At 40.7% G+C, this 27,623-nt stretch overlaps 1 protein-coding gene across 1 annotated transcript; it reads left to right on the forward strand.

The window, feature by feature from the left end:
* Window positions 1–27,614, forward strand: LOC148145086 (uncharacterized). The gene is made up of 6 exons (XM_087973499.1): window positions 1–129; window positions 5,790–6,125; window positions 6,427–6,463; window positions 10,327–10,427; window positions 14,659–14,714; window positions 22,233–27,614. Exons 1-6 carry the CDS (start codon window positions 90–92, stop codon window positions 22,422–22,424), a joined length of 762 nt encoding a protein of 253 aa, XP_087829625.1. The 5' UTR covers window positions 1–89; the 3' UTR covers window positions 22,425–27,614.
* Window positions 27,615–27,623: the final 9 nt, after the last annotated feature.

A 27,623-nucleotide genomic window follows, 5' to 3' on the forward strand; every position in this document is an offset into this window, starting at 1 on the left:
AAATGACTGGTTAGAGAGTTCATTCCAGAAGCAGGGCCACTGAAGTAAAGATTTGAGTGTGGAACGTGGAGCTGTAAAACATTAAAACAATGAGTTTCACCTTCCTCTTGTCCATTGTTTTCCTATCAGGTAAGAAAGTAATGGTGTTTGGATTTTTGGATTTTTGGGACGTTTGGATATATGTAATTAAGTGACTGATAAAGTATGATCAGCAGAAAATGTTGCGACATTGAGAGAGCTGACAATAAATGTATTCTGCTTTCCAAAAGTGGTTTCTTTTTCAAAATCATCAATGATTGTCTTCAGGGAAAAAAGATTACCACATCTCCTATTTTATGTACAAACAATACAATGAAATCTTAGTTTTACGAACTCAAATCTCTGCTTTATAACTTATTTTCTTTTCGTTGATTTAAACCAGGATGAGGTGAATTTTCTGAACGGACAGATTACTGCTTGTGCTGAATTAGTAATAATGCAACTTAAGAAAGGGTTTAAATTCTGTCGTTCAAAGCACTTTATATTGACTGACTTGTGCAATTGGTCATAAGGTTTTAGTTCATTGATCAGTTGACAGATACCAACCAAATTTGAATTAGAGCTTAATGCAAGGAGTTGTTTGAAATCATGATCAATGTAGTGTGAATATTAAGTAAGATATTTCGTATTCATCACTTGAACGTCCAAGTTCCTGTAACATACACCAGAACAAATCAAAGAAATAAAATATCTTGTTATTTTTGAATGTCTGTTAACGACATTGAGATTTTATTCTGGAACATTTGAATAAACTTGCTTGGTGACAATGTTTAACATGGGAATCTGTATTAATGCCTTAACTTATAAATTAATAAAACAGCTTTGTACTCATATTGACTAAAAATCAAATCTGGTGTGCTAAATAGATAGAATGTTACAACTAATTGTTTGCATAAGTTACAAGTCTCTGACTTTTTATCTGTAGCTATTATTGATTTATTTAGCTGAGGTTTAAATTACAATGGATAATAGACCACATTTGTTTATATATTTTAACACTGATAAACAGAGGACTCATTTAGTTCCACTTACATTGTCTTTCTGACTAGAGAATGATTCTATATTCCTCCACTCCTAAAACCACCCCTAACCTAACCCTCCACACCACCACTCCGAAACCAAGGATGGTATTTGAAGACTTTTGCCAGACACAAGAGTTGTTAGTTATGCAAAACAAAACTCCTGCTAGGTAAGTTGTAGGTAAGTTGTAGGTAAGTTGGGAAGCCCCCATCACCAGAAAATATAAAATTAAGAAATGATGCACAGATATATTGCGCCATCCTTTCTCCATTATTCCTAACAATTTCATTTCAATGTGAATGGAATCCATTCTACTAGAGCTAGGGCTCTGCAGAACCAACATAAGTAAAGTTGGGACCATTTCAAGAGCCATTAACATTGAGATTTATGTCAAAACACATAGAAACATTGGTCTATCCTTTAGTTGTAGAAGATTATAACAATATGAAAATTGATGCAAAAATATTGAATAAATTATTCTTTATACATTAAAGCTTTATATATTAAATTATACTGATTGTCTCAATATGTTTGGCTAATAATGTGAACAGATGTCAAAGTTGGTTACAAAAGCAGTTTCACTTCTTGTTTCTTGAACTCAATGGGACAAAATATGAGAATGGCTAAGAAGAAACAAACCGTTCTGTGAATGCACCGCAATCTTATTCCGGTTCATTTAAACTGTGTCCAGACTCATGACAGGCAAAACGTTCTAGGTGCAATCTGTGAGAAGACTATAGTCAGCTACATCTGTCCCAGCTCTGAGTCTCTTGCCTCCCCAGAACCAAGTCACTCATTCTAGAGCTGCCTCTGTTCCATCTCTGCCACTGAATTCTGCATCTGCTGTGTCAGTGCCATGACCTTCTTTGCGGTAAAATAATTCCAGTTCTACTCTTCTACGTGCCTGAAGCTTTAGTGCTGCTCCATTACATCTCAGCAATATAAAGTGCCACATATCAGCTTGTCTGCAAAGATAAGGCCAACGAAATGAAAGTTTGGCAGCACCAGTACTGCGCAGTTGAGTGACATGACATGCAGCAGTGCCAGTGGTGAACAGTCCCTTCTCAGGCTGCAGGCAATGACATGCTAGGGTTCCCCATTGCTCGGCAATTAGACCACTGCTGTTCTTGATCCATGTTAATGATCCAGGGCACAATTTTAAAATGTGCTGATGACACAACATATAGACACACTCAGAATTGTGAAGATGACAGTGATAGACAACAAGAAAGCATTCACAATGGAATGGGCAGGCAGGTGTCATATGAAATTTAATGCAGAAAAGTGTGAAGGGATTTGTTTTGGTATGAGGATTGCAGCGACCATTGTTGACTATGGCAAGATAGGTTGTGGAACTGATTAATAGATGTTACAGAATCCTGGGCTTCACAAATAAATGAATAGTGTACTAAAGCAAGGAAGCTATAGTGAACCCGTTATAAAATATTAGTTCAGAATCAATTGGAGTACCATGTCCAAATCTGGGCACCTCACTTTAGGAAGGCTGCAAAGATATTTGAGGTGGTGCAGAGAAAATGAAAAAGAATAATTCCAAAGATGAATATCTATAGTAATGTGGACATGTTAGTATTGTTGTCTTTTAAGGAGTTTGAGAAGAGATTAGGTAGAGATACAATCAAAAACATGAGGGATGTTAACAGCGTAGCTACAGAAAAACTGAACACTTTGGCACAGGAGTTGAGAAACATAAAGCATCGAATTAATGTGAATGGCAAAAGAACCAAAGGTAACTTGATGTAAAGCTGTTTTACAGCTCAAGTGGTCAGAATCTGGAATGCACTGCCTGAGAACATAAAACAGGCATGTTCAATCATAGCTTTGCCAAAGATCATTACCTGAAAAGAAATGAATTGCTGGACTATAAGGAAAGTGCAGGGGAGTTAAGTGCTGAGTTGCTGCTGCATGGCTCCAGCAGGGAAGCAATGAGCTAAATGGTCTCATTTCGAGCAATGCATTCTATGATTTAGTGAAGGTTCTGAAACCTCACGTTGTAAATCTAAAGTGACAGTGGATTGGAGATCAAGATTTGGAAGGTTAAGAGGATGAACTTTGGGGCCATTTGATTTGCTGCTCCTAGTATATTTTAGAAATATACTGAAGTAACAACAGGATCAATCTCACGTTGAGGGGCTATCATGCACTGAATGATACATCCAATTCACTCGGAATGTTTCTCTATCACAGTAACTCTTCCTTCAACCCTGGGGGCAAACTTTACTCTCTCACCGCTTTACCCATGCATTGTCCCATTCTCAAAATGTATGGGTTTACTGTAATTTACCAAACCATCATCTCCCAGACCGTCCATAACCTCATCACCTCGGGGGATCTCCCATCCACCGCCTCCAACCTCATAGTCCCACAACCCCGCACCTCCCTCTTCTACCTCCTGCCCAAAATCCACAAACCTGACTGCCCCGGCCGACCCATTGTCTCCGCCTGCTCCTGCCCCACCGAACTCATCTCCGCATACCTTGACACCGTCCTGTCCCCCTTAGTCCAAGAACTCCCCACCTACGTTCGGGACACCACCCATGCCCTCCACCTGCTCCATGATTTTCGCTTCCCCGGTCCCCAACGCCTTATTTTCACCATGGACATCCAGTCCCTGTACACCTCCATCCCCCATCACGAAGGACTCAAAGCCCTCCACTTCTTTCTTTCCCGCCGTACCGACCAGTACCCTTCCACAGACACCCTCCTTCGACTGACTGAACTGGTCCTCACCCTGAACAACTTCTCTTTCCAATCCTCCCACTTCCTCCAAACGAAAGGAGTAGCCATGGGCACCCGCATGGGCCCCAGCTATGCCTGCCTCTTCGTAGGATATGTGGAACAATCCATCTTCCGCAACTACACTGGCCCCACCCCCCACCTTTTCCTCCGCTACATCGATGACTGTATCGGCGCCGCCTCGTGCTCCCACGAGGAGGTTGAACAGTTCATCCACTTCACCAACACCTTCCACCCCGACCTCAAATTCACCTGGACAGTCTCAGATTCCTCCCTCCCCTTCCTCAACCTTTCTATTTCTATCTCAGGCGACCGAATCAACACGGACACCTACTACAAACCAACCGACTCCCACAGCTACCTGGACTACACCTCCTCCCATCCTGCCCCCTGTAAAAACGCCATCCCATTCTCCCAATTCCTTCGACTCCGCCGCATCTGCTCCCAGGAGGACCAGTTCCAAAAACGCACATCCCAGATGTCCTCCTTCTTCAAGGACCGCAATTTCCCCCCCGACGTGGTCGACGATGCCCTCCACCGCATCTCTTCCACTTCCCGATCCTCCGCCCTTGAACCCCGCCCCTCCAACCGCCACCAGGACAGAACCCCACTGGTCCTCACCTACCACCCCACTAACCTCCATGTTCAGCGCATCATCCGCCACCATTTCTGCCACCTCCAAACGGACCCCACCACCAAGGATATATTTCCCTCCCCTCCCCTATCAGCATTCCGTAAAGACCATTCCCTCCGTGACTCCCTCGTCAGATCCACACCCCCCAACAACCCAACCTCCACTCCCGGCACCTTCCCCTGCAACCGCAGGAGGTGCAAGACTTGCGCCCACACCTCCCCCCTCACCTCCCTCCAAGGCCCCAAAGGAAACTTCCATATCCGCCACAGATTCACCTGTACCTCCACACATATCATCTATTGCATCCTTTGCACCCGATGTGGCCTCCTCTATATTGGGGAGACAGGCCGCCTACTTGCGGAGCATTTCAGAGAACACCTCTGGGACACCCGGACCAACCAACCCAACCACCCTGTAGCTCAACATTTCAATTCCCCCTCCCACTCCACCAAGGATATGCAGGTCTTTGGACTCCTCCATCGTCAGACCACAGCGAAACGACGGTTGGAGGAAGAACGCCTCATCTTCCGGCTAGGAACCCTCCAACCACAAGGGATGAACTCGGATTTCACCAGTTTCCTCATTTCCCCTCCCCCCAGCCTGTCTCAGTCAAATCCATCAAATTCAGCACCGCCTTCCTAACCTGCAATCTTCTTCCCGACCTCTCCGCCCCCACCCCAGTCTGACCTATCACCCTCACCTTGACCTCTTTCCACCTATCACATTTCCGACGCCCCTCCCCCAAGTCCCTCCTCCCTATCTTTTATCTTAGCCTGCTGGACCAACTTTCCTCATTCCTGAAGAAGGGCTAATGCCCGAAACGTCGATTCTCCTGTTCCCTAGATGCTGCCTGACCTGCTGCGCTTTTCCAGCAACACATTTCCATCTCATTTACTGTAATACAGTCAAGCTTCACACTCCTGCTCCCAAATGTATGTTCCCTGTTGAGATCTCATATGTCTGTGTTGGACATGTTCACAACTCTAGACCCATCAACTTCAAGTAGTCTTAGAGCATGATATTGGATGCCATAATCGAGCCTGTCCTCATAGATTCTAACTTGGTAAGGGCATGGAATGCCCTACCTGCCAATGTAGTTAACTCAGCAGCATTAGGGAGATTTAAACAATCTTTGGATAAGCATATGAACAATGAGGTAGCGACAATGAGGAAGGACAATGAAGGAGACAGCCAGTATGAATGAAGGAGAGGAAAGCCAACAAGGTCATGGAAAAATAATGTGGAACTCAAAAGAGAAGGGTATATCAATGTTAATGTACTTTTGTTTCTGTGATGCGTAAAATATAATGTTTTAAAGTTTACTATGTTTTCACATTTACAGTTACGCACGCTTCAATTAGTGGACCAGGAGATAAAAGTGGACACGTGGGAGCATCTGTCACAATCCAATGCAGTTTTGACACATATTTTCAGAATTATCAGAAGTACTGGTGCAAAGGCTACTACAAGAGAAGCTGTACTGTTTTAGTACAAACTAATGGCCCTGAAAAGAAAAGTCATGATGGCAGAATAAAAATTACAGCTGATAATGCAAAAGGACAACTTACAGTACATATGGACCAGATAACGAAAAGTGATAAAGGATGGTACTGGTGTGGAATAGAGAGACCTAACCTTCTGGATCCATTAACTCCCATACAACTTAAAGTTCTTGAAGGTAAGGCACAAATATGTGTTTATTTGCTGCACATTCAATGACATATTTTTGTTCAGTGTAGGTTTATATAATTTGATGTATAAATTTGTTACATATTTTGCAAAATCTCTGCGATCCTGATTTATCAGTAAAGTTTTAGAATTATAGTTTGGTTAAGAGTCAAATAGGACAACATTACAAAACCATGTACTGCGTTTTGATCGTTCTCATCAAAATTTCATTCACTGTACATGTACCTTGGCACAGATAACGTGAAGCTAATGAATGACCAAATAATACTTTTATACATCATTTTGAACAGGTCGAAAGGATTATACTAAGGACAAGGAAAGACTAAGGTAAATGACCAATTTATTTGAGCAGTGCATCTTGTAGATGGTACAAATAAAAAACATAAATTGCTGGAGAAACTCAGCAGATCTGGCAGCATCTGTGGAGAGAAAGCATAGTTAATGCTCAGACCTGAAACATTAGCTCTATTTTCTGTCCATAGATGCTGCCAGACCAGCTGAGTTTCTCCAGCAATTTCCATTTTAGCTTGTTTCAGACCTCCAGCATCCATAGTTATTTAGCATGTTGCAAGTGGTATACTCTACTGCCAATATGCACTAGTGGTGGAGGGAGGGAATCATTGAGGTTATGGATGAGGTGCCAGTATGCAAGCTGTTTTCTCCTAGATGTGTTGAGACACTGGTGTATTACTTGTGAGATCTGCACCTTTCTAGGCAAATGAGTAATATTCCATCATACTCCTGACTGGTGCCTTGTCCAGGTTAGGTTCTGATCAATGGTAACGCCAAGGAATGATGATAAAATTGATACTACACAAATAGAAGAGATCCCATTTCCAGCAGTTTGAGTTAAATTCATGCACAGCTTCATGAAGGAAAAGACAGTTTTTGTCACTGAACAAAAATCTCTCTGTCCTATAGAATTCCATTGTGTTACATACAGCAATAATGCCTCAGTAATATGTAAGGTAGATTTTAGGTGGTTTTGTGTGCAATGCTGGTTTCAGTATCAATATAATTATGTATGTGTGAGATTAACCATTTTTTCTAGACAGTTTTCTGTTATGTATAGGGTGTAGCAAAGAAAGTGAAATTATGTCTCTTTTCTGTCATAATTTTACAGTTAATTCTACTTCTAAGTTTAGATCTAAATGGAGACAGATGTGACGCCGTACAGAAGAAGGTCACTTGGCCTATTGTCTTTATGTTGTTGACAACTGGTTTTTATCCAACTATCTACACAGTTGCCTCTTTACAATTCTGCATTTCTGATAAAGAACATTGTGTATATATTAGAAATGAAAATAATAAATTGGAATTCAATGTGCAGTGCCAATCCAAGTTTTCAATATGTGCTTCGAATAAACAAAGCTCTTTGCCAGGAGCATGAATTCATTAGAACTATCCCCATTACTACCAGCAACTCAGGAGAGAGGTAAAGTCACCATTGCCTACTACTCAGTCATTAGAAACAGACAGCTGGTGGTGGTTTAACCTGAGGATCACTTTCCCTCAGACAGAGGGAGATAGTGAGAAGGAAAGTCCTTCATGGCAGCCTCAGCCAATGACAGGAATTGAACCCATGCTATTGACATCACTACATTGAAAGACTAGCTGTCCAGTCAGCTGAGCTAAACCAAACAGCATTCCCTAGGACTAAGCAGCAATGTGATTTAACCCATTACAATATCCTCAAATAAGCGCCACTGCATCAAACTAAGTTTGCATTTAAATAGCATCTCTAAAGTAACAAAGTGTCCCAACATCCTTTGAGTCAACATTATCAACCTAAATGTGACTTTGAGGAACATAAAAAAGATATTAGCAGAGATGACCAGGAGTTTAGTCAGAGATATAAATTTTAGAACACATCTTAAAGAAGAAAAGAGAGGTAACAAAGTGAAGAATGCTGAAGAGGGAATTCCTGAGCTTATAGCCTAGGCATCTGAAGGTATGGTCATCAACACTGCAACAACTGAAATTGGAGACCCTCAGCAGCCAGATTATAAAGAATGTAAATACCTTGGAAGAGATATTGCAGAGATATAAAGGTATGATACTATAGAAAGAGTTGAAAATGAGGATGAGTATTTAAAAAGAAACCAGCAAAATAACTTACAGAATTACATATCTTAAAAGTACATTGTTAAGCAATATCTGCTACAATTTTAATTAGGAGCTTTAAGGAAATGTAGCCTTCCCACTGTACTTTTAATTCAGCATTTTAGAAGTCAACCAAACTCTAGAACTGAAAATAAACCGTTTTCCAAAAAACATTTATAATATTCACCATAACTCTCCTTAACAACAGTTTGAAATGGGAAGATAATTTTGTGGTTTAACAGATATGTGTTGATCTCGTATATTCCCCTGGGTTGCTAAGCGATCTAACACTTATGTAATCAATGCTTTCCTCTGCATGGTCTGGGAGTAACCGCATGTACCTGCCAACTGTGATTCACTGCTATTCTGTTTGTACAATGGTTAAGCGACAAAGTAATATAACTTAAAGCTCTTAATTGTCTTACAAATACAGAAGAAAGTCCGTACTGGGGCTTGCCTGATACTTACCAGAATTAGTTAAGTACTGTTCAGTAAATGTACTGTTAGTTTAAATAGTCTGCAAATTATGTTATGTAGCCTGGGATTGAGTTGAGGGACATGGGATTTGCTAGACAAAAGAAAAGCGAGATTCACCACTCTCTACATTTTGACAATCGCACACTGTAATGGTAATGGAGTTACTGAGCAGTTCTAGCATTCAATCTCCATTAGTTACCACTGGTGATGATGAGTGGCAAATCCCAAAGTATTGGGATATTTAACCCTTCCCTTTGAGTTAATGTCAGAAAAGTTAATGATGAGAGCTGCTTAGTAATGCTGCATTTTCCAAACATTACTGAAAACAAACTATTTGTAAAATAGAGGGATTTATTTTCATTGATGTGATTCAGTTTTGTACACACTGAATGATGGGACCAAAAATACACATAAATTTTGGTACATTAAAAAATTTTTATGAAAAGAGTCATGCTGTTTGTCTGAGAATAGACTGGCACTTACTGAGAATAGACTGGCACGAATTTTAATTCATTAGTCATCAGGAAATAATGCAACATAATTAGAATTTTTAAAAATAGGAGTCAAGCGGAAGTAGCAGAAAGGCTGATGGCAGGAATGTTCAACAAGACAAATAGTAGTTTAATGGTTTTTACAAATTGGCATTCATAACAACAACATTTTATATTGATGTAGCACCTTTAATGTAGTAAAGTTGCCATAGTCCCAAAGGACCAGAGGTCTGTTCTCTCGTCAGAGATGACTGATGGTGGTTTAACCTGAGGAGCACCATGCCTCAGGCAAGGGGAGAGATTGAGAATGAGGAGCTTTTATGGTCCCTCATGTGGTATGTAAAATATTTCCAGGCATTTAAGAGGAGTATTATCAGATAAAATGTGACGGAGCCATAGATTGAGATACAAGGCATTATTCATGTATATTATGTGGGTGCAGCTATTTGGACCAGAATTTATTGCCCATCCCTCGTTGTCTTAAAGAAGATAGGGGTGAGCTGCCTTCTTGAACCACTGCAGTTCATGTGCTGTATGAGACCCACAATGTCCATATGGAGGGGATTCCAGATTTTGACCCAGCAACAATGAAGGAAAATGAATGCCTCAGAGGGGAATTATGAAATATAGATTACGTGGCAATCTGAAGGTGAAGAGCAGTAGAGTTACAGAGAATTTTAATATTAAAGCTAAGCTCAATGTTATATTACCAAAGTTAGTTCTAGTGTTAATTACAATTAAGATACTTATTTCACCGGACACAAAGTAAAATAATTCTAAGAATTAAATAATGACAAAATTGAAATAGAAAATGCTGGGAAACACTTAGCAGGTCAGGAAAAAATCAATGGAAAGAGAAACAGAATTAATCTTTCAGGTGATTGAGCTTTCATCAGTTGAAATAACAACAATCTGTTGTTAAACTGAAATAGTTGAACTATTAATACAGTGACATTAGATAATAGTCCACTCCATAACCCTTTGATATCATCTGAAAGATTTAGCAGGTATTGAAAAATGTTGCACTGTTCTATATTATTATCTGTTATGGTATATGTGTGGATGATTACATTTGTCCTTAAACTCATATCATTTCTCTCTGCTTTTACACAAACCAAGACTTTTCCTAACGTTGGGAATAATCTTTGGAATTCTGATGGTAATGTTTCTTGGACTTGTGATCCTAATTGTCAAAAAAATAAGGAAATACAAAGCTGATGGTAAGTGCTAAAATAAAAATCAATTTCCATACAAAATAAACTTGTCTCTCAAACAAACTAAGCAAAAAAAAGTCCTGATGTGGAACAAATTTTAATAATTGTGTCTTGATTTACTATTGAGATCATACCTACATCTGCACTTCAATAGAACGTGCATTTTTGTCAGGACAGAAATCTCCTTGTATTTACACTTCAACCTGGCACCAAGTTCAGTGAAATACAGAGCCAAAAATGACGGTACTTCCTTTATCTCTTTGGAAGAATAGGAACTCTGTTGCAGCGCCCATTCACTACAATATAATGGTGACAGGATTGCCAGTAACATTGTGGCAATTTGTATGTAGTGCATAGCAACATGTTTTGTTTCTTGCTGATAATTCTAAAGTGTTTGGGAGTCATTTTAGCAACACAAGAGGTGATTTTATTTCTTAATTAAAAGGACCACTTGTTTGTATTTTCTTTATTTGTTGTGAGCTGGGAAGCAAAGCCATGGTCCAGTTTGGTACTGGATGAAGAACTGGAACAATTATAATTTCTCAAACAAGTATGAAAAGCCAGATGTATGAATGAGCTATCAAATGACCCTTTTGTAAATAGAACTATCATTATTGAGTCAGCTGATAATAATCACATGCAGAATTGCAATTAAATTATCCAATTGTTATAGTATTGAGTTAGATTCATTTAGAATATTCCTCAATCTCAAAGATGTATAGAAAATGAAAAGAGATTCTGTTTCTACAGCATTCTCAGAACATCCTGAGAAACTTCACAACCATTGAATTGCATATAAAATGTTGTTATTGTAGTTAAGTAGGCCCAGGTATGCAGCAATGTCCTGCAAACTGCAAATTAAACAAATGACCAGCTAACGGCGATAATTATTAAAGAAGTCAGCTCACAAATGTAAATCACACATAGCGGTCATTTGTTGATGACACAAAGTGCTGGAAAAACTCAGCAGATCTGGACCTATTTGTGGAGAAAGAACCAGAGTTAACAATTTGAGTCCAACAAGATTCTTCATCAGAACTCAAATCGTTACAAGGAAGAGTCATGCCAGACTCGAAACATTAACTCTGTTTCTCTCTACATGGATACTTTCCAGACCTACTGAGTTTCTCTAGCACTTTCCGATGGTATTTCAGATGTCTAGCATTTGCAGTGGTCTGCTTCTATATTAATGTATTGACAGCACTATGTTGCCATGGGGCAGCCTTTGAGTTTAATTATTTAATGCTCCAGGTGAAGATTTGGACTGGTGCAATGCGCAATCTAAAGGTTTGCAGTTGGTTAAAGAGAAATTATGTTCTGTCAAATATTCTTCCAACCATCGGAAAGGCTTTAATAAAAAAAAGTATCTTAATTCTTGTACAGGGGGACAACATGAGCAACCCTCCAGTCCTCTGGCACCTCACCTGTATTTAAGGATCCCCCAAAGATGTCTGTCAGGGCCCCAGCTATTTCCTCTCTCACCTCCCTCAGCAATCTGCGATAGATCCCATCCAGTCCTGGGGATTTGTCCACCTTAATAACGTCTCGCATACCCAACACATCTTCCCTACTTATGCCAACGTGATCCAGACTAATCAAACTTGTATCTCTAATTTCAACATTCATCATGTTCCTCTCCTCAATGAACACTGATGCAAAGTAATCATTCAGAATCTCACCCATTCTCTCAGGTTCGACACACAGCCTTCCTTTGTTATCCTTTAGTGGAGCAATCCTTTCTCTAGTTACCCGCTTGCTTCTTATATAAGAATAAAATGCTTTGGGATTCTCCTTAATTCTGCTCGCTAAAGCTATTTCATGACCCCTTTTAGCCCGTTTGATTCCTCATTTAAGACTTGTCCTACTCTTTTGATATTCCAGGTAAAAACAATGACTGCAGATGCTGGAAACCAGATTCTGGATTAGTGGTGCTGGAAGAGCACAGCAGTTCAGGCAGCATCCAAGGAGCTTTGAAATCTTTTAAACAACCTGTTCAGACACACTTCTGGAGCAGGTGGGAAGCTCCTTGGATGCTGCCTGAACTGCTGTGCTCTTCCAGCACCACGAATCCAGAATCTTCTGATATTTCTCCAGGGCCCATTCTGTTCTTAGCTGATTAGACCTTCTGTACACTTGCCTTTTCCTTTTGGCTAGTCGTATGACTTCTTCTGTCATCCAAAGTTCACGAATCTTGCCTTTCCTATCCTTTGCCTTCAACGGGACATGCCTATCTTGCACTATCTTTAACCTATCTTTGAAAGCCTCCCATATATCAAATGTGGACTTCCCTTCAAATAGCTGTGTCCAATCCACATTTCCCAGTTCCTGCCTAATTTTGATATAATTGGCCTTGGCCTAGTTTAGTACTCTTCCCTTAGGACCATTCTCATCTTTGATTATGAAATGTGGAAATGTTTCTTATTGCAGGACTTTTACTTTGATTCTGAAGTGGTGATGGTGCTGTGAACTATTACCGAATTGGCCACATGAATACCCCACAGACATTCTTTGCACTTGTGAGTCTGTTTAAAGTCACATCTTGTGCAACCTAACATGGCCAATGATGTTGATTCCCACTCTTTTGACATTTTGACACTATCTTCCATACAGGATGAATCACTGATGTTTCCTCTCAGTATTAGATAACTTTGGTTTCTGCCTGCATTGCAAATTGGATTGTTTGTTTTAATCTTAAATCCTTCTTGGAATAAAGAAACTCTGATCATTTCTCTTTCCTGACACCAACTACTATATTGTCTCTAATTAATCTATCTTTCAAAATCCTGTTTACATAACATCTTTCCAAAATGTATAAATCTGTTATAAGGTTCCTACTGATTCTCCCAAACATTGAAATCACTGATTAATTTTCTTCAGTCCCATCGTTTTTTGTGTGGGAAAAGTACACATAAATGCTTTAATGAATGCATCAAATTGGGTAGTGCTTTTCTTACGCCATATAAAAATATGGTAACCTTTTGGCATTACTGCGTTGTGTGTAAGACTGAAGCCCAGTCTATTGCACAGAAGCTGTTGCTTCAAGAGGACCCACTTCAGGCCTGCGTGTTTTCCATGTTACCAAATAGCCAAGGTAATAGAAAGCTCTCTATCAGAGCTATCATCCCTACCTACTGTTATAGTTGACTCACCTGGGTGAACGAGAAGGAGAATCGACGTTTCGGGCATAAGCCCTTCTTCAGGAATGAGGAGGGTGTGCCAAGCAGGCTAAGATAAAAGGTAGGGAGGAGGGACTTGGGGGAGGGGCGTTGGGAATGCGATAGGTGGAAGGAGGTTAAGGTGAGGGTGATAGGCCGGAGAGGGGGTGGGGGCAGAGAGGTCGGGAAGAAGATTGCAGGTCAAGAAGGCGGTGCTGAGTTTGAGGGTTGGGACTGAGAAAAGGTGGGGGGAGGGGAAACAAGGAAGCTGGAGAAATCTGCATTCATCCCTTGTGGTTGGAGGGTTCCTAGGCGGAAGATGAGTCGCTCTTCCTCCAGGCGTCATGTTGCCATGGTCTGGCGATGGAGGAGTCCAAGGACCTGCATGTCCTTGGTGGAGTGGGAGGGGGAGTTAAAGTGTTTAGCCACGGGGCGGTTGGGTTGGTTGGTGCGGGTGTCCCAGAGGTGTTCTCTGAAACGTTCTGCAAGTAGGCGGCCTGTCTTCCCAATGTAGAGGAGGCCACATCGGGTGCAGCGGATGCATTAAATGATGTGTGTGGAGGTGCAGGTGAATTTCTGATGGATATTGAAGGATCCCTTGGGGCCTTGGAGGGAAGTGAGGGAGGAGGTGTGGGCCCAAGTTTTGCATTTTTTGCGGTTGCAGGGGAAGGTGCCGGGAGTGGAGGTTGGGTTGGTGGGGGGTGTGTTATTTAGTTTTACATTAGTGAACAGTGATTAAACAGTGAAGCAATATCAGGATTTATTATAAAATTCAATACAACTGCCTGACATACTATTTTACCCAGCAACAAGTAACTAATATAAACCAGTTTTACATTCCAGTTTTCTTATATAATTAATTATGAAACAACGGTTTAATTTTTTTTCTGCAACTTATGAAGTATGTACTCAATACTTTTCCAAAATTGGCTCACTACTCTCGCCTATCCTAATTTTTCATCTAATGTTGAATTAGGAAATCAAAAAGAGCAATTCAGTTTTAAGAAGCAGCATTTAATAAAAGTTGAAAATAGTTCTTCCTTCTGTTTTATTCATGACTTTTATGTTTGCATTTTTTTTAGATAACAGAGAGAAGGAAACAACAATAGAAAATTCTATCCCAAAGTCAAACTCCGTGGTAAGGCTGCAACTTGTTGACAATGCTTTAATACTTGTGTGTTTTAATACTTGTGGAATCCACTGGCCTATGAAGTGATGTATGGACACGATAGATATGCATGCTTTATGTATTCATCTGAAAGTCCTTCAAACCAGATCTTTCAGAAGTCACATTTAGAAACATTTCTACACACAGTCTTTGGGAAAAATTTAGAAATCTCAGCCAACAGCAGTTAATGCTAGTTCAATAGTTTATATTAAATACGAAATTTTGCTAGATTTTTGTTGACCAAAGGAATAAAAGGAGTGACAGCAATGTTGAGTACACAGGGGAAGTTTGCAGATCTAGGCCTGAATTTTACACACATTTTACATGGTAGACGAGTGTGGCCCTTGCCCACATAATGGATTTACCAGTATCCTAATGAAGGGCTTTTGCTGAAACATTGATTTTCCTGCTCCTCGGATGCTGCCTGACCTGCTGTGCTTTTTCAGCACCACTCTGATCTAAACTTTTACCAGTATCAGGGAAGGTACTGCACAAGTTGCTAGTCCAACAGTTGTTCCCTTATTAAATGAAACATATTGATACATTGGAGGCAATTCAGAGAAGGTTCATGAGGATGATCCCCAGGATGGAGGGATTGTCTTATGGCTAAACAGCTTGTGACTTCCAGTCACTGGAGTTGAGAAGAATGAGAGGTGATCTCATTGTAACATATGGGATTCTTAAGGGACTTGACATGGTAAATACTAAGAGAATGATTCCCCTCAGCATAGAATCTCTACAGAGGTGGAGGCCATTCTTCCCATTAAGTTTGCACCTATCCTCCAAAGAGCATCCCACTCAGATCAACGCCACCCACCCTATCCCTGTACCCTATATTTACCATGGTTATTCCACCTAGCCTGCATATCCCTGGACTCTAGGGCAATTTAGCATGACCAATCCACCTAACCAACACATCTTCAGTTCTTTACTACAGGCCCCCCAACACATCTTGTGGGCGGCATGGTGGCACAGTGGTTAGCACTGCTGCCTCACAGCGCCGGAGACCTGGGTTCAATTCCCGCCTCAGGCGACTGACTGTGTGGAGTTTGCATGTTCTCCCCGTGTCTGCGTGGGTTTCCTCCGGGTGCTCCGGTTTCCTCCCACAGTCCAAAGATGTGCAGGTCAGGTGAATTGGCCATGCTAAATTGCCCGTAGTGTTAGGTAAGGGGTAAATGTAGGGGTATGGGTGGGTTGTGCTTCGGCGGGTCGTTGTTGGGCCGAAGGGCCTGTTTCCACACTGTAATGTAATGTAATGTAAATGTAATGTAATCTTTACTACAGGCCCCCCAATAGCAGCAGGGAGATTGAAGAAAGCATAGGTCAGCAGATTTTGGAAAAGTGTGAATGTAGTAGGGTTGTTGTAATGGGTGACTTTAACTTTCCTAATATTGATTGGAACCTCCTTCGAGCAGATGGTTTGGAAGGAGCTATTTTTGTAAGGTGTGTTCAGGAGGGTTTCCTAACTCAGTACGTTGACAGGCCAACGAGGGGAGAGGCCATTTTGGATTTGGTGCTCGGCAATGAGCCAGGGCAGGTGTCAGATCTTGCGGTGGGAGAGCATTTTGATGATAGTGACCACAACTGCCTCACATTCTACATAGCTATGGAGAAGGAGAGAAGCGGGCACAATGGGAGGATATTTAATTGGGGAAAAGGAAACTATGATACTATCAGACATGAGTTGGGAAGCATGGACTGGGAGCAATTGTTCAATGGAAAGGGCACTATAGACATATGGAGACTGTTTAAGGAACAGTTGTTGCGAGTGATGCACAAATGTGTTCCTCTGAGGCAGGAAAGAAGGGGTAAGATAAAGGAACCTTGGATGACGAGAGCAGAGGAGCTTATCATCAAAAGAAAGAAGGCAGCTTACATAAGGTGGAGGAAGCAAGGGTCTTGCTCAGCTCTAGAGGATTACAGGCAGGCAAGGAAGGAGCTCAAAAATGGTCTGAGGAGAGCCAGGAGGGGGCACGAAAAAGGCTTGGCATGAAGGATTAGGAAGAATCCAAAGGCATTTTACATGTATGTGAGGAATAAGAGAATGATCAAAGAAAGAGTAGCGCCAATCAGGGATAGCATAGGGAACTTGTGTATAGAGTCTGAGGAGGTAGGGGAAGTCCTAAATGAGTTTTTTGCTTCTATCTTTACTAAAGAAAAGGATCTTGTAGTGAATGAAACCATTGAGGAGCAGGTAAGCATGCTGGAACGGATAGAGATTGAGGAAGCTGTTGTGTTGAAAATTTTGACAAGCATTAAGATTGACAAGTCACCAGGGCCAGACCAGATTTGTCTTCGGCTGCTTTGGGAACCGAGATATGTGATTGCTTCGCTACTTGCGAAGATCTTTGCATCTTTGCTCTCCACCAGAGTTGTACCTGAGGACTGAAGGGATGCAAATGTAATTCCTCTCTTCAAGAAAGGAAATAGGGAAATCTCCGGCAATTACAGACCAGTCAGTCTCACGCCTGTTGTCTGCAAGGTTTTAGAAAGGATTCTGAGGGATAGGATTTATGACCATCTGGAAGAGCATGGCTTGATTAAAGGCAGTCAGCATGGCTTTGTGAGGGGCAGGTCATGCCTCCCAAATCTTATTGAGTTCTTTGAGGATGTTACTAGACAGGTTGATGAGGGTCGAGCGGTAGATGTGGTGTATATGGACTTCAGTAAGGCATTCGATAAGATTCCCCATGGTAAGCTCGTTCAGAAGGTCAGGAGGAATGGGATACAGGGAAATTTAGCTGTCTGAATACAGAATTGACTGGTCGACAGAAGACAGCGAGTGGTAGTGGAAGGAAAATATTCTGCCTTGAAGTCAGTGGTGAGTGGTGTTCCACAGGGCTCTGTCCTTGGGCCTCTACTGTTTGTAATTTTTATTAATGACTTGGATGAGGGAATTGAAGGATGGGTCAGCAAGTTTGCAGACAACACAAAGGTTGGAGGAGTCGTTGACAGTATAGAGGACTATTGTAGGCTGCAGCGTGACATTGACAGGATGCAGAGATGGGCTGAGAGGTGGCAGATGGAGTTCAACCTGGATAAATGCGAAGTGATGCATTTTGGAAGGTCGAACTTGAAAGTTGAGTACAGGATTAAAGACAGAATTCTTGGCAGTGTGGAGGAACAGCGGGATCTTGGTGTGCAAGTACATAGATCCCTTAAAATTGCCACCCAAGTGGATAGGGTTATTAGGAAAGCATATGGTGTTTTGGCTTTCATTAACAGGGGGATTGAGTTTAAGAGTCATGAGATCTTGTTGCAGCTCTATAAAACTTTGGTTAGACAGCACTTGGAATACTGCGTCCAGTTCTGGTCACCCTATTATAGGAAAGATGTGGATGCTTTGGAGAGGGTTCAGAGGAGGTTTACCAGGATGCTGCCTGGACTGGAGGGCTTATCTTACGAAGAGAGGTTGACTGAGCTCGGACTTTTTTCATTGGAAAAAAGGAAGAGAGGGGACCTAATTGAGCTGTACAAGATAATGAGAGGCATAGATAAACTTCATAGCCAGAAACTTTTTCCCAGGGCAGAAATTGTCAACACGAGAGGTCATAGCTTTAAGCTGTTTGGTGGAAAGTATAGTGGGGATGTCAGAGGTGGGTTCTTTATGCAGAGAGTTGTGAGAGCATGGAATGTGTTGCCAGCAGCAGTTGTGGAAGCGAGATCGTTGGGGATATTTAAGAGACTGCTGGACATGCATATGGTCACAGAAATTTGAGGGTGCATACATGAGGATCAATGGTCGGCACAACATCGTGGGCTGAAGGGCCTGTTCTGTGCTGTACTGTTCTATGTTCTATCTCTGGACTGTGGGAGGAAACTGGAGTTCCCGATGGAAACCCATGCAGACAGGGGCGGACGTGCAAACACCACGCAGTTATCCGAGGCTGGAGTAGAACCCAGATCAATGGCAATGTGAGGCAGCAGTGATAGCCATAGTGCTACTGTCCTGCTGAGAACCAGGGGGCATAGTCACAGAAGAAATGGGGGTGAATTTAAGTCTGAGATCTTCTGTCAGAGGGTTGTGAGTCTTTAGAACTCCTTGGTGCAGAAAGCAGTGGGGGCAGAGTACTTGTGTATATTTAAGGCGAAAATAGATCAGTCGGGGAATCAAGAGCTATGGAGAAAGGGCTGGAAAGTGGATATGAGGAATGTTAGATCAGCAATGATGCTATTGAATGATGGAGCAGGCTCAAATGGCCTCTTCCAATTTCGTCTGGTGTTAAGGTCTTAATAGAGTACCTTAAATGGACAACTGGTAAAAATGTAGTGCAGCCAAAGCAGGAAACTAGGAGCGGTGGGTAGAAAAACAGTAAAAATGACAATAATAGCTGGAAATGAATGTACCAGTCCTACCAGACTTCCATTTGGAAACATGCAACATGCGCTGACTAGTGCACATCACTTACCATTTTCATTAGTCTTTACTTCTAGATGGCAATTAATACCCACTAAAAGGCCTCATCCCATTGCTGTCGAGATTTACCTATTGGATGGGAGAGGTGCACAACAGGGACCAGCTGGCATTTTCTCCCTGGCTGGGTATTGGCAGGCAGAGGGTATCCCTCAAATAAAAGCGAATTACAACAGAAATCTGAAACGGGCACAGATAATGCTGGAGAAACTCAGTATGTCTGGCAACATCTGTCGAGAGAGAAACATTGTTGATGTTTCAAGTGTGTTACAGCTCCTCCTCAGACCCTTACAAGCTCGTGGCGGGGGTGAGGGGGGGCATCCATTCTAATACTGCTTCAGGACTTTCTCTAATGCTGCTCTGGGTCACAAACTGCTGAAAACTCCTGGACACATGGTAGAAATATTATCAGGAAAATACAACTGCTGCTTGTCAACTTACTCCCTTGATATGGAGAGTCCTGCAGGTGGAATGGTGATTTGTAAGAATAATGAAAACTCTATCTCTTCTCCACCTTGGAACTCTCAACTCCAAGATTCCTCCCTCTTTTTTCTGATGCTCATCTATTATGCATGTTTCCAAGCTAGGCCAGATCTAGGTTCTGAAGCTTAGGCCTCTTCTTAGTTGGAAACAACTTTGAAGGGGAGATATATGGCCTGTAAATATGCAACCTGATCAATTGCTAAGATATCTTTATGGAGTCAAACAGTTAAAGCAAGGCCCTTCAACCCATTGAATTCTCATATTTTAAACCGTGAAAGAAGCTATGCCAATTCTTGTCATTCTAATCAAACCTTTGCAACATGTGAGTCAGGAAGGCAAAAACAGGACACGAGATAGCTTTGGCAAATAGAGTTGAGGAGAATCCAAAAAGATTCTAGAAGTACATTAAGGGCAAAAGAGTAACTAAGGAGACAAAAGGCCCCATAAAGATCAAAGTGGCCTCCTATGTGTGGAACCACAGGAGATGGTTGAGATATTTAATGTGCAGAAGGACACGGAAACTGGGAACTTGGGAAAATAAACAGTGATGTCTTGAAAAGTGTTCATATTACAGAAGAGGAGATGCAGGAGGTCGTACAACACACAAAGATAGATAAATTCCTAGGAACCAATCAGGTTTCCCAGAACTTTGTGGGAAGCTAGGGCAGAGATTGCTGGGCCACTTGCTGAGATATTTATATCATCAATATCCATGGGTGAGGTACCCCCAGAAGACTGGAGGTTGACTAATGTGGTGCCATTATTTAAGAAAGGCTGCAAGGAAAAGTTAGGAAACTATAGACCAGTGAGCCTTACATCAATGGTGGGTTAGTTGTTGGAGGTGATTCCAAGGGATAGAATTCACATGCACTTGGAAAGGCAAAGATTGATTAGGGATAGTCATTGTGGCTTTATGTGTGGGAAATCATGTCTCACTAACTTGGTTGAGTTTCTCAAAGAGGGTGACAAAGATGATTGATGAAGGCAAAGCAGTAAACATTGTCTATAGAGTCTTCAGCAAAGTGTTCAATAAGGTTCCACATGGTAGATTGGTAAACAAGGTTAGATCACATGGGATCAGGAGGTGTTATCCAATTGGATACAAAAATGGCTTGAAGGTAGGAGACAGAGGGTGGTGATAGAGGGTTGCTTTTTGGACTGGAAGCTTGTGACCAGCAGTGAGCCATAAAGATTGGTGCTGGCTTCACTGCTTTTTGTCATTTATATATTTGATTTGGATAAGAATATTAAGGTATGGTTCATAAGCTTGCAGATGATATGAAAATAGATGGTGTAATAGACAGTGAAGAAGGTTATCTCAGAGTACAGTTGGGACGTTGATCAGACAGGCCAATGGGCTGAGGTGTGGCAGATGGAATTTAATTTAGATAAATGTGAGGTGTGACATTATGGTAAGGCAAATTCAGGCAGGACTTATACAGCTAATGGTAGGGCCCTAGGGAGTGTTGCCAACCAAGGAGACCCAGGGGTGTAGATGCTTATTTCCTTGAAAGTAGAGTCACAGGTAGACAGGGTGGTGAAGGGGTTGTTTGCCATGCTTGCCCTCATTGGTCATAACATTAGCATAGGAGCTGTGATGTCATGTTGCGGCTGTACAAGACATTGGTGAGGCCGTTTTTTGAAAACCTCATACAACTCTGGTTGCCCTTTAATAAGAAAGATGTTGTTAAAGTTGAGAGGGTGCAGAAAAGATTTATAAGGATGTTGCCAGAAATGGACAGTTTTATTTACAAGGAGAGGATGGGGTTATTTTTCCTGGAGCATCAGGTGCTGAAAGGTAACCATATAGAGGTTTATAAAATCATGACAGGCATGGATAGGATAAATAACCAAAGTCTTTTTCCCAGGGTAGGAGAGTCCAAAACTAGAAGGCATAAGTTTAAGGTCAGAGGGGGAAAGATTTTAAAAAGGATCTGAAGGATTACTTTTTCACGCATAGCGTGGGTGCATGCATGGAATGACCTGTCAAAGGAAATACAATTACAATATTTAAAAGGTATCAGGATGAGTTTATGAATAGGAAGATTTTAAAGGGATATAGGCCAAATGCTGGAAAATGGGCGGAGGTCAGATTGAGATGTCTGATCTGTGCTGACAAGTTGGATGGAAGAGTAGGGTCTGTTTCCATGCTGCATAAATCTATGACTCTATGACTTGAACTCTGACTCCTGGTCCAGAGGCAGGGCGTTACCACTGCACCACAAGATCCTAGCAATGGACAGTAACTGATATTTTCCTCATATGTGGATGCCCAAACTTTAACATGGTTTCTGCCCATTCTTTGTACCAGGGACTCTCTTCATGCAAAGCAACCATGATGGCCACTTGTTCAGGAACCCTTGATATAATAGCAGCACTGAAATGGTTAATATTCTTTCCAAAAACAAAGTTAATAATTAACACAAGGAACAGTTTCCCTGTCTATTTACTGATAAGAGTTTTACAGCGAGCACCTTTTTTAAACTAAAAAAATGCTAATTTATACCTGACCTTTCCATTTATGTGCTTTTATGATGAATTGACTCATTCCTTCACTCTCCTCAACCATATCACAAACACTTTATCTTCAGTTATCAAAGGAGTTGGAAGAAGGAGTTACGTATGCCACGGTGACGATTCAGCCCAATAATCACCCTCAAGAGGACTCTGCTGCTCACGAGAAGGTGAGAACCTCCAACAGTCAGGAAGCAATCAAGCCAGCTGTTGCCGAGCCTCCTGCTTCAGAACCAATAGAGTATTCGACAATTGTATTCAAAAAGTAATGTTCTTTCAACATGACATCTGCAAGCTACTTTCCACCCATTTTCTGAAAAGCGATATTCCTATGAATTGTAAATTGTTCCTTCGGGTATAGTATAAATAGACTTATCATGTCCTATTAGTGCATACTGGAATAATCCCAGGCAATATTCCTGAACTTTTCTGATACTTGCCAATGGCATGAATCCTTCCCCTCAGATGACCTTTGTGCCTCACTATCTACCTTAGTTCCTCAAGTTGGAGGGTTGTTTTGGGTGGGTGGGGAAGTGAGCTAGTGGGTGAGTTGTTGCCCAGGGCAAGGAAGCAGAATATTAAATTTAGAATTGGGAATTTCTGAGCTAATGCTCTTTTCTTTCATTTCTTTTCAAGGAAGCAGTTATTTAAATGAAGTAGGGGCCGTGGGGATAGAAATCTGGAACTATATCTCCCAAAAGGGTATTGAAGTGGAGGTCAATCCAAACACTCACATTTAAGACTGATAGTTTTTTTTATTCAGAAAAGATATAAAGGTGTAATTTTGTCCTGACTCACATGCAGGCAAATGAATATTCTTTGAAATGTTTAACAAGTTAGCATAAAAAGCATTATTGTGAACTGATAATAAATATGGAGAATCAGGTTAGTTCCCTGTAATGTTTTAATCAGGGGAAGTATGGGAAGTTAATGGAGCTAAGATACAGTTCAGCCATGATTCAATTGAATGGCACAGCAGGTTAGAGGGATTAAATGGCCTATCATGTTCCTCTAAACACATAACCATGACCTGTGTGCCTGCTGAATTTAACCAGCAATGTTCCCTCGAAACTGTCTGAGCATATGGCTGCAGAAAAATCTCAACGGGCTACATTCTACATTGAAAAATGAGAGAGAGCCAATGCCAAGACAGTTATCCTCACTCTGGTAAAATGCTGGCCATTTTTTCAAAGCCAGGAGAAAACAAAAAAAAAAGGGCAAGTCCTTCACATTAGTGACGAATGGATGTGTGAACCAGAGATGTTGATGGGATAAACTTATATTCTTATGTCCCATGACTGTCATATTCGAACACATAAAGCACCGGAACAAGGCAAGTTATTGTACACAACTGTAATTTCTTCCTTACTATTCACTACGTAGGGGTAAAATAATACAAAGGTTATCTTTGAAGTTTTTAACAATTCTGTGTGAAGTGGCAATAATTCTTTCTGTAGCAATTCATACAAAATTATTGCTGTCAAACAGCGTTATTCACAATAATTCACTTTTATCATGTAATATCATTAAAACTGCTGCTGGTGCGTGTCTGATTTTATGTAATGCTGATAGCATGTAACAAATGGAGTCCTCTTATCAACGTTACATTTTGTTTTGAAGATACTGAGTGTTGACCATTATTTAACAAAATGCAGCTATGATCAACTTGTGCTTGGCTCTTGTTCCACTCAATAATACTGCATGACCAGAAGTAGTGCTAATGCCATTCCAGAATATTACAGTTGGAACTGACTGATGTTAACTTCACTCTAGAGTAGTGTGATTGGAACTGACTGATATTGAAATCACTCTCGAATGGTGCATTTAGGACTGACTGATGTTGAAACTATTCTCGAGTAGTATAATTGTGATTGACTGATGTTAACTTTACACTAGAATGGTGTAATATGAACTGAGTGATGTTACCATTACTGTAAAAATCACACAACACCAGGATATAGTCCAAAAGGTTAATTCGAAAGTACAAGCTTTCAGACCACAGCTCCTTCCTCATTCCCATTGCCCCACTATAAATTGCTATAAATTTTGTGACTTATGATCCTGGTCCACAGCTACCTGATGCAGGAGTAGTGCTCCAAAACCTTATACCTCCAAATAACCTGTTGGACTACAACCTGGTATTGTGTGATTTTTAACTTTGTCCACCCCAGTCCAACATTGGCACCTCCACATCATGGCTACCATTACTCTAGAGTAGTGCAATCAGGACTGAGTGATGTTATCATTCCTCTAGAATGGTGTACAGAGGAACCTTGATTATTCAAATGTCAATTATCCCAATTTCAGATTATCCAAACAAGAAAATGGGCGGCACGGTGGCACAGTGGTTAGCACTGCTGCCTCACAGCGCCAGAGACCCGGGTTCAATTCCCGCCTCAGGCGACTGACTGTGTGGAGTTTGCACATTCTCTGCGTGGGTTTCCTCTGGGTGCTCCGGTTTCCTCCCACAGTCCAAAGATGTGCAGGTCAGGTGAATTGGCCATGCGAAATTCCCGATAGTGTTAGGTAAGGGGTAAATGTAGGCGTATGGGTGGGTTCCGCTTCGGCGGGTCGGTGTGGACTTGTTGTGCCGAAGGGCCTGTTTCCACACTGTAAGTAATCTAATCTAATCTAATCTCAAGGTCCCAAAGCTTGGGTAAACTGTATTATCCAAACATTCAATTATCCAAACAAAATACTTCCCACCCAAGTTGTTCCGATAATCGAGGGTCCTCTGTAATTGGGACAGAGTTAACCACAGTCTAGAATGGTGTAATATGAACTGAGTGATGTTAACTTTACTCTAGAATGGGACTGAGTGATGATAAAAATCACTCTGGATTACTGAAATTGGGACTAAATTATGTTAACATTACACTCGGTTATTGCAATTGGAACTGACTGATGTTGAATGCACTTTGGATTTGCACAATTAGGACTGACTAATGTTTAACATTACTCATAAATATTTTAACTGGGGCTAAGTAATGTTAAAATCATCTTGATTGCTGAAATTGGGAATCCCACCAAATATCAGAAAAAGAACATTGGATGAATTCCTGTGACAACAGTGAAATTCCAGTATCAATATTGTTGCCACACCAGTGCCATTCCCATTTGTAAAACCTTATTTTAGACTCGATGACATTGATTTTTCTGATATAAAGTTTTGCTCAGTTTGTGCTGTAAATCCACATCTGAATGGGAAAAAATGGATTAATTGACACTTTGATCATAACAGACATCTGTGAGACAAAATCTTGAACATTCATGAAATATTTGTTTTCCTGAACTATTATTTAAAGAATCATAAGAATATGAACTTTGTTAGCGCATTAAGTGACTCAGACAAATAATCTGGATACCTTTAAGGAAATGTTAGACAAATGAATGATGCAAAAAAGGGAATAGAAGCCTGTGTCAATAAGGTGAAATGCAACTAATCAGAGTGGGATGAGATTCACATGGAGTGAAACTGCCTGTTTTGGTTTCTAAACTCTATGCAATACTAACAGATTCATTGGCAAAATCAAAATTCTAATTCGCACATGATTAATTTTTAACATTAAACAATATTTTTCAGATTAGCTTTAAGGTGTAAACCCTGAAAAAATGTAACAAAGTTAAATTTTCTTAACTTATTTAGGATAGAAAATTAATTTCCCCACAATTCAACATCATATACTGTGCATATACATCTGTGTCTATTTATATATTTAAGGCAGAAACCATGAAGGATGAACCAGTTCAGGATTACCTTTGAGTAAGGTTAGTGATTAGTCTTGGCAACAACTGATGAAGATACCAAAGGCTTGAATTTTGCGATAGTAATGCTGGCAAATCTGTCAGCTTTCTGCATCGTTACTGCCTTGAAACTTGCAACAAATTCGGAGTCCACACATGCACAGAGTAACACAGAAATCCAGAAATCATCGCTAATGATTCTATGCTTCTCCATGAGATGTGCTGCTTATCTGCCCCAGTGTATAATCTCTCAGTTATCAGCTAAATGAGATGTTGGCCTCTCTGTAAAAACCTAACTAAGTTACATCTTGTTTTGTGAGAAGTAACTGGGTTTTAAACAAGGGTATTGACATTGTAACTCTTGCTAAACACCATCACTGGCCCTTTTAAAGCCAATTTTAAATTTGTGGAAAGTCAAATTTTCAGTAGACAACAAATAATAGCTTTAAGTTTTATAATAGTGACATTTAAATATCTGTCAAAATCCAATATTAATAATTTATTTCACTGTCTAAACATTTGAAATAAAAATTAAGTGATTTAGTGCTTTTAATTTCCTGGGTTTCTATGTGTGAGAATATATCTATATGATTGGCTGGTCTGACAAAGGGCTTTTGCCCAACACGTCAATTCTCCTGCTCTTTGGATGCTGCCTGACCTGCTGTGCTTTTCCAGCACCACACTCTCGACTCAAATCTCCAGCATCTGCAGTCCTCACTTTCACCATGTCTACTCTGCTTTCTGACACTGCTGTTGCATTCTTGGAGATTCCTTTGACCTGAAGTCATGTTCAACTTGTCTTTGGGAAAGGGGAAGTCCACAATACAAAGCATGGGAATTTTTTCTTAATGGTTAACCAATATCCGGTGGCATTATTTTGCCACTGAATGCAAAATCTAGCCCAATGTCATTAACACGATGTCGCCAACTGGTATAATTGGAGTGTGCCAATATTCAAGAACCCATGGCCTACTGGCAGCTATACGTCACTACTAAATAGAATTTGCTTTTACTTTATTGTCTTGCTGTCAACAATCCTTCACCCTACTGAAGTCAATAATTACTGAGCTGAACTTATTTCAAATCTTACATGTGACTGTAGTATTGCAAAAAATAAACAAGTGTGGTGTCAAGTACACAATCAGCTAGAGGCTGAGAATGAAGTGAATATTCATAATTTATTATCCAGCAATACTAAGGCTGAACATATTCTTCACCTTTAACTCTGATCATTTTAACAGGATGGATAAACAGGAGAATGAGGTGATATGTTAGAAATATGCTATGGGAGATAATGAAGTGTGTGCTATACTGTAAAGTGTTTTGAAGTAATGAAAAATTGTTCCCAGATACATAAACAAAATTAAAGACTGCAACTGTACAAATGGAAGTTTGGAGTTCTGTTTGTTTTGTCAATCTTAAAGCAGAACTGTATACAAATTCAAAGGATTTGCTTAGAAATGTCTTCTATAACAATTTATGACTTTTGAAGTAAGATGGTTAAACTCAACAGACTTAGTAAGGCATAAACAATTTAGCAGATGTATTTACCGAGGTACTAATAGCACATTAATACATTTTTTATTTAAATATATAGTAGGTGAGGGATTGCTAACTCACAGATACCTGTTTCTTTACATATTTGTGTGATGTCTTTATTACTTGTTGAAATTACTGCATTGTTTCTTTATGACATTAAAACTTTACAAACACCTGCTGTGAGT

This window comes from Chiloscyllium plagiosum, unplaced genomic scaffold (assembly GCF_037043375.1).
Source record: "Chiloscyllium plagiosum isolate Xiang-an unplaced genomic scaffold, Cpla_swu_hap1 HiC_scaffold_26, whole genome shotgun sequence".
In the NCBI taxonomy this organism is placed as follows: Eukaryota; Metazoa; Chordata; class Chondrichthyes; order Orectolobiformes; family Hemiscylliidae; genus Chiloscyllium; species Chiloscyllium plagiosum.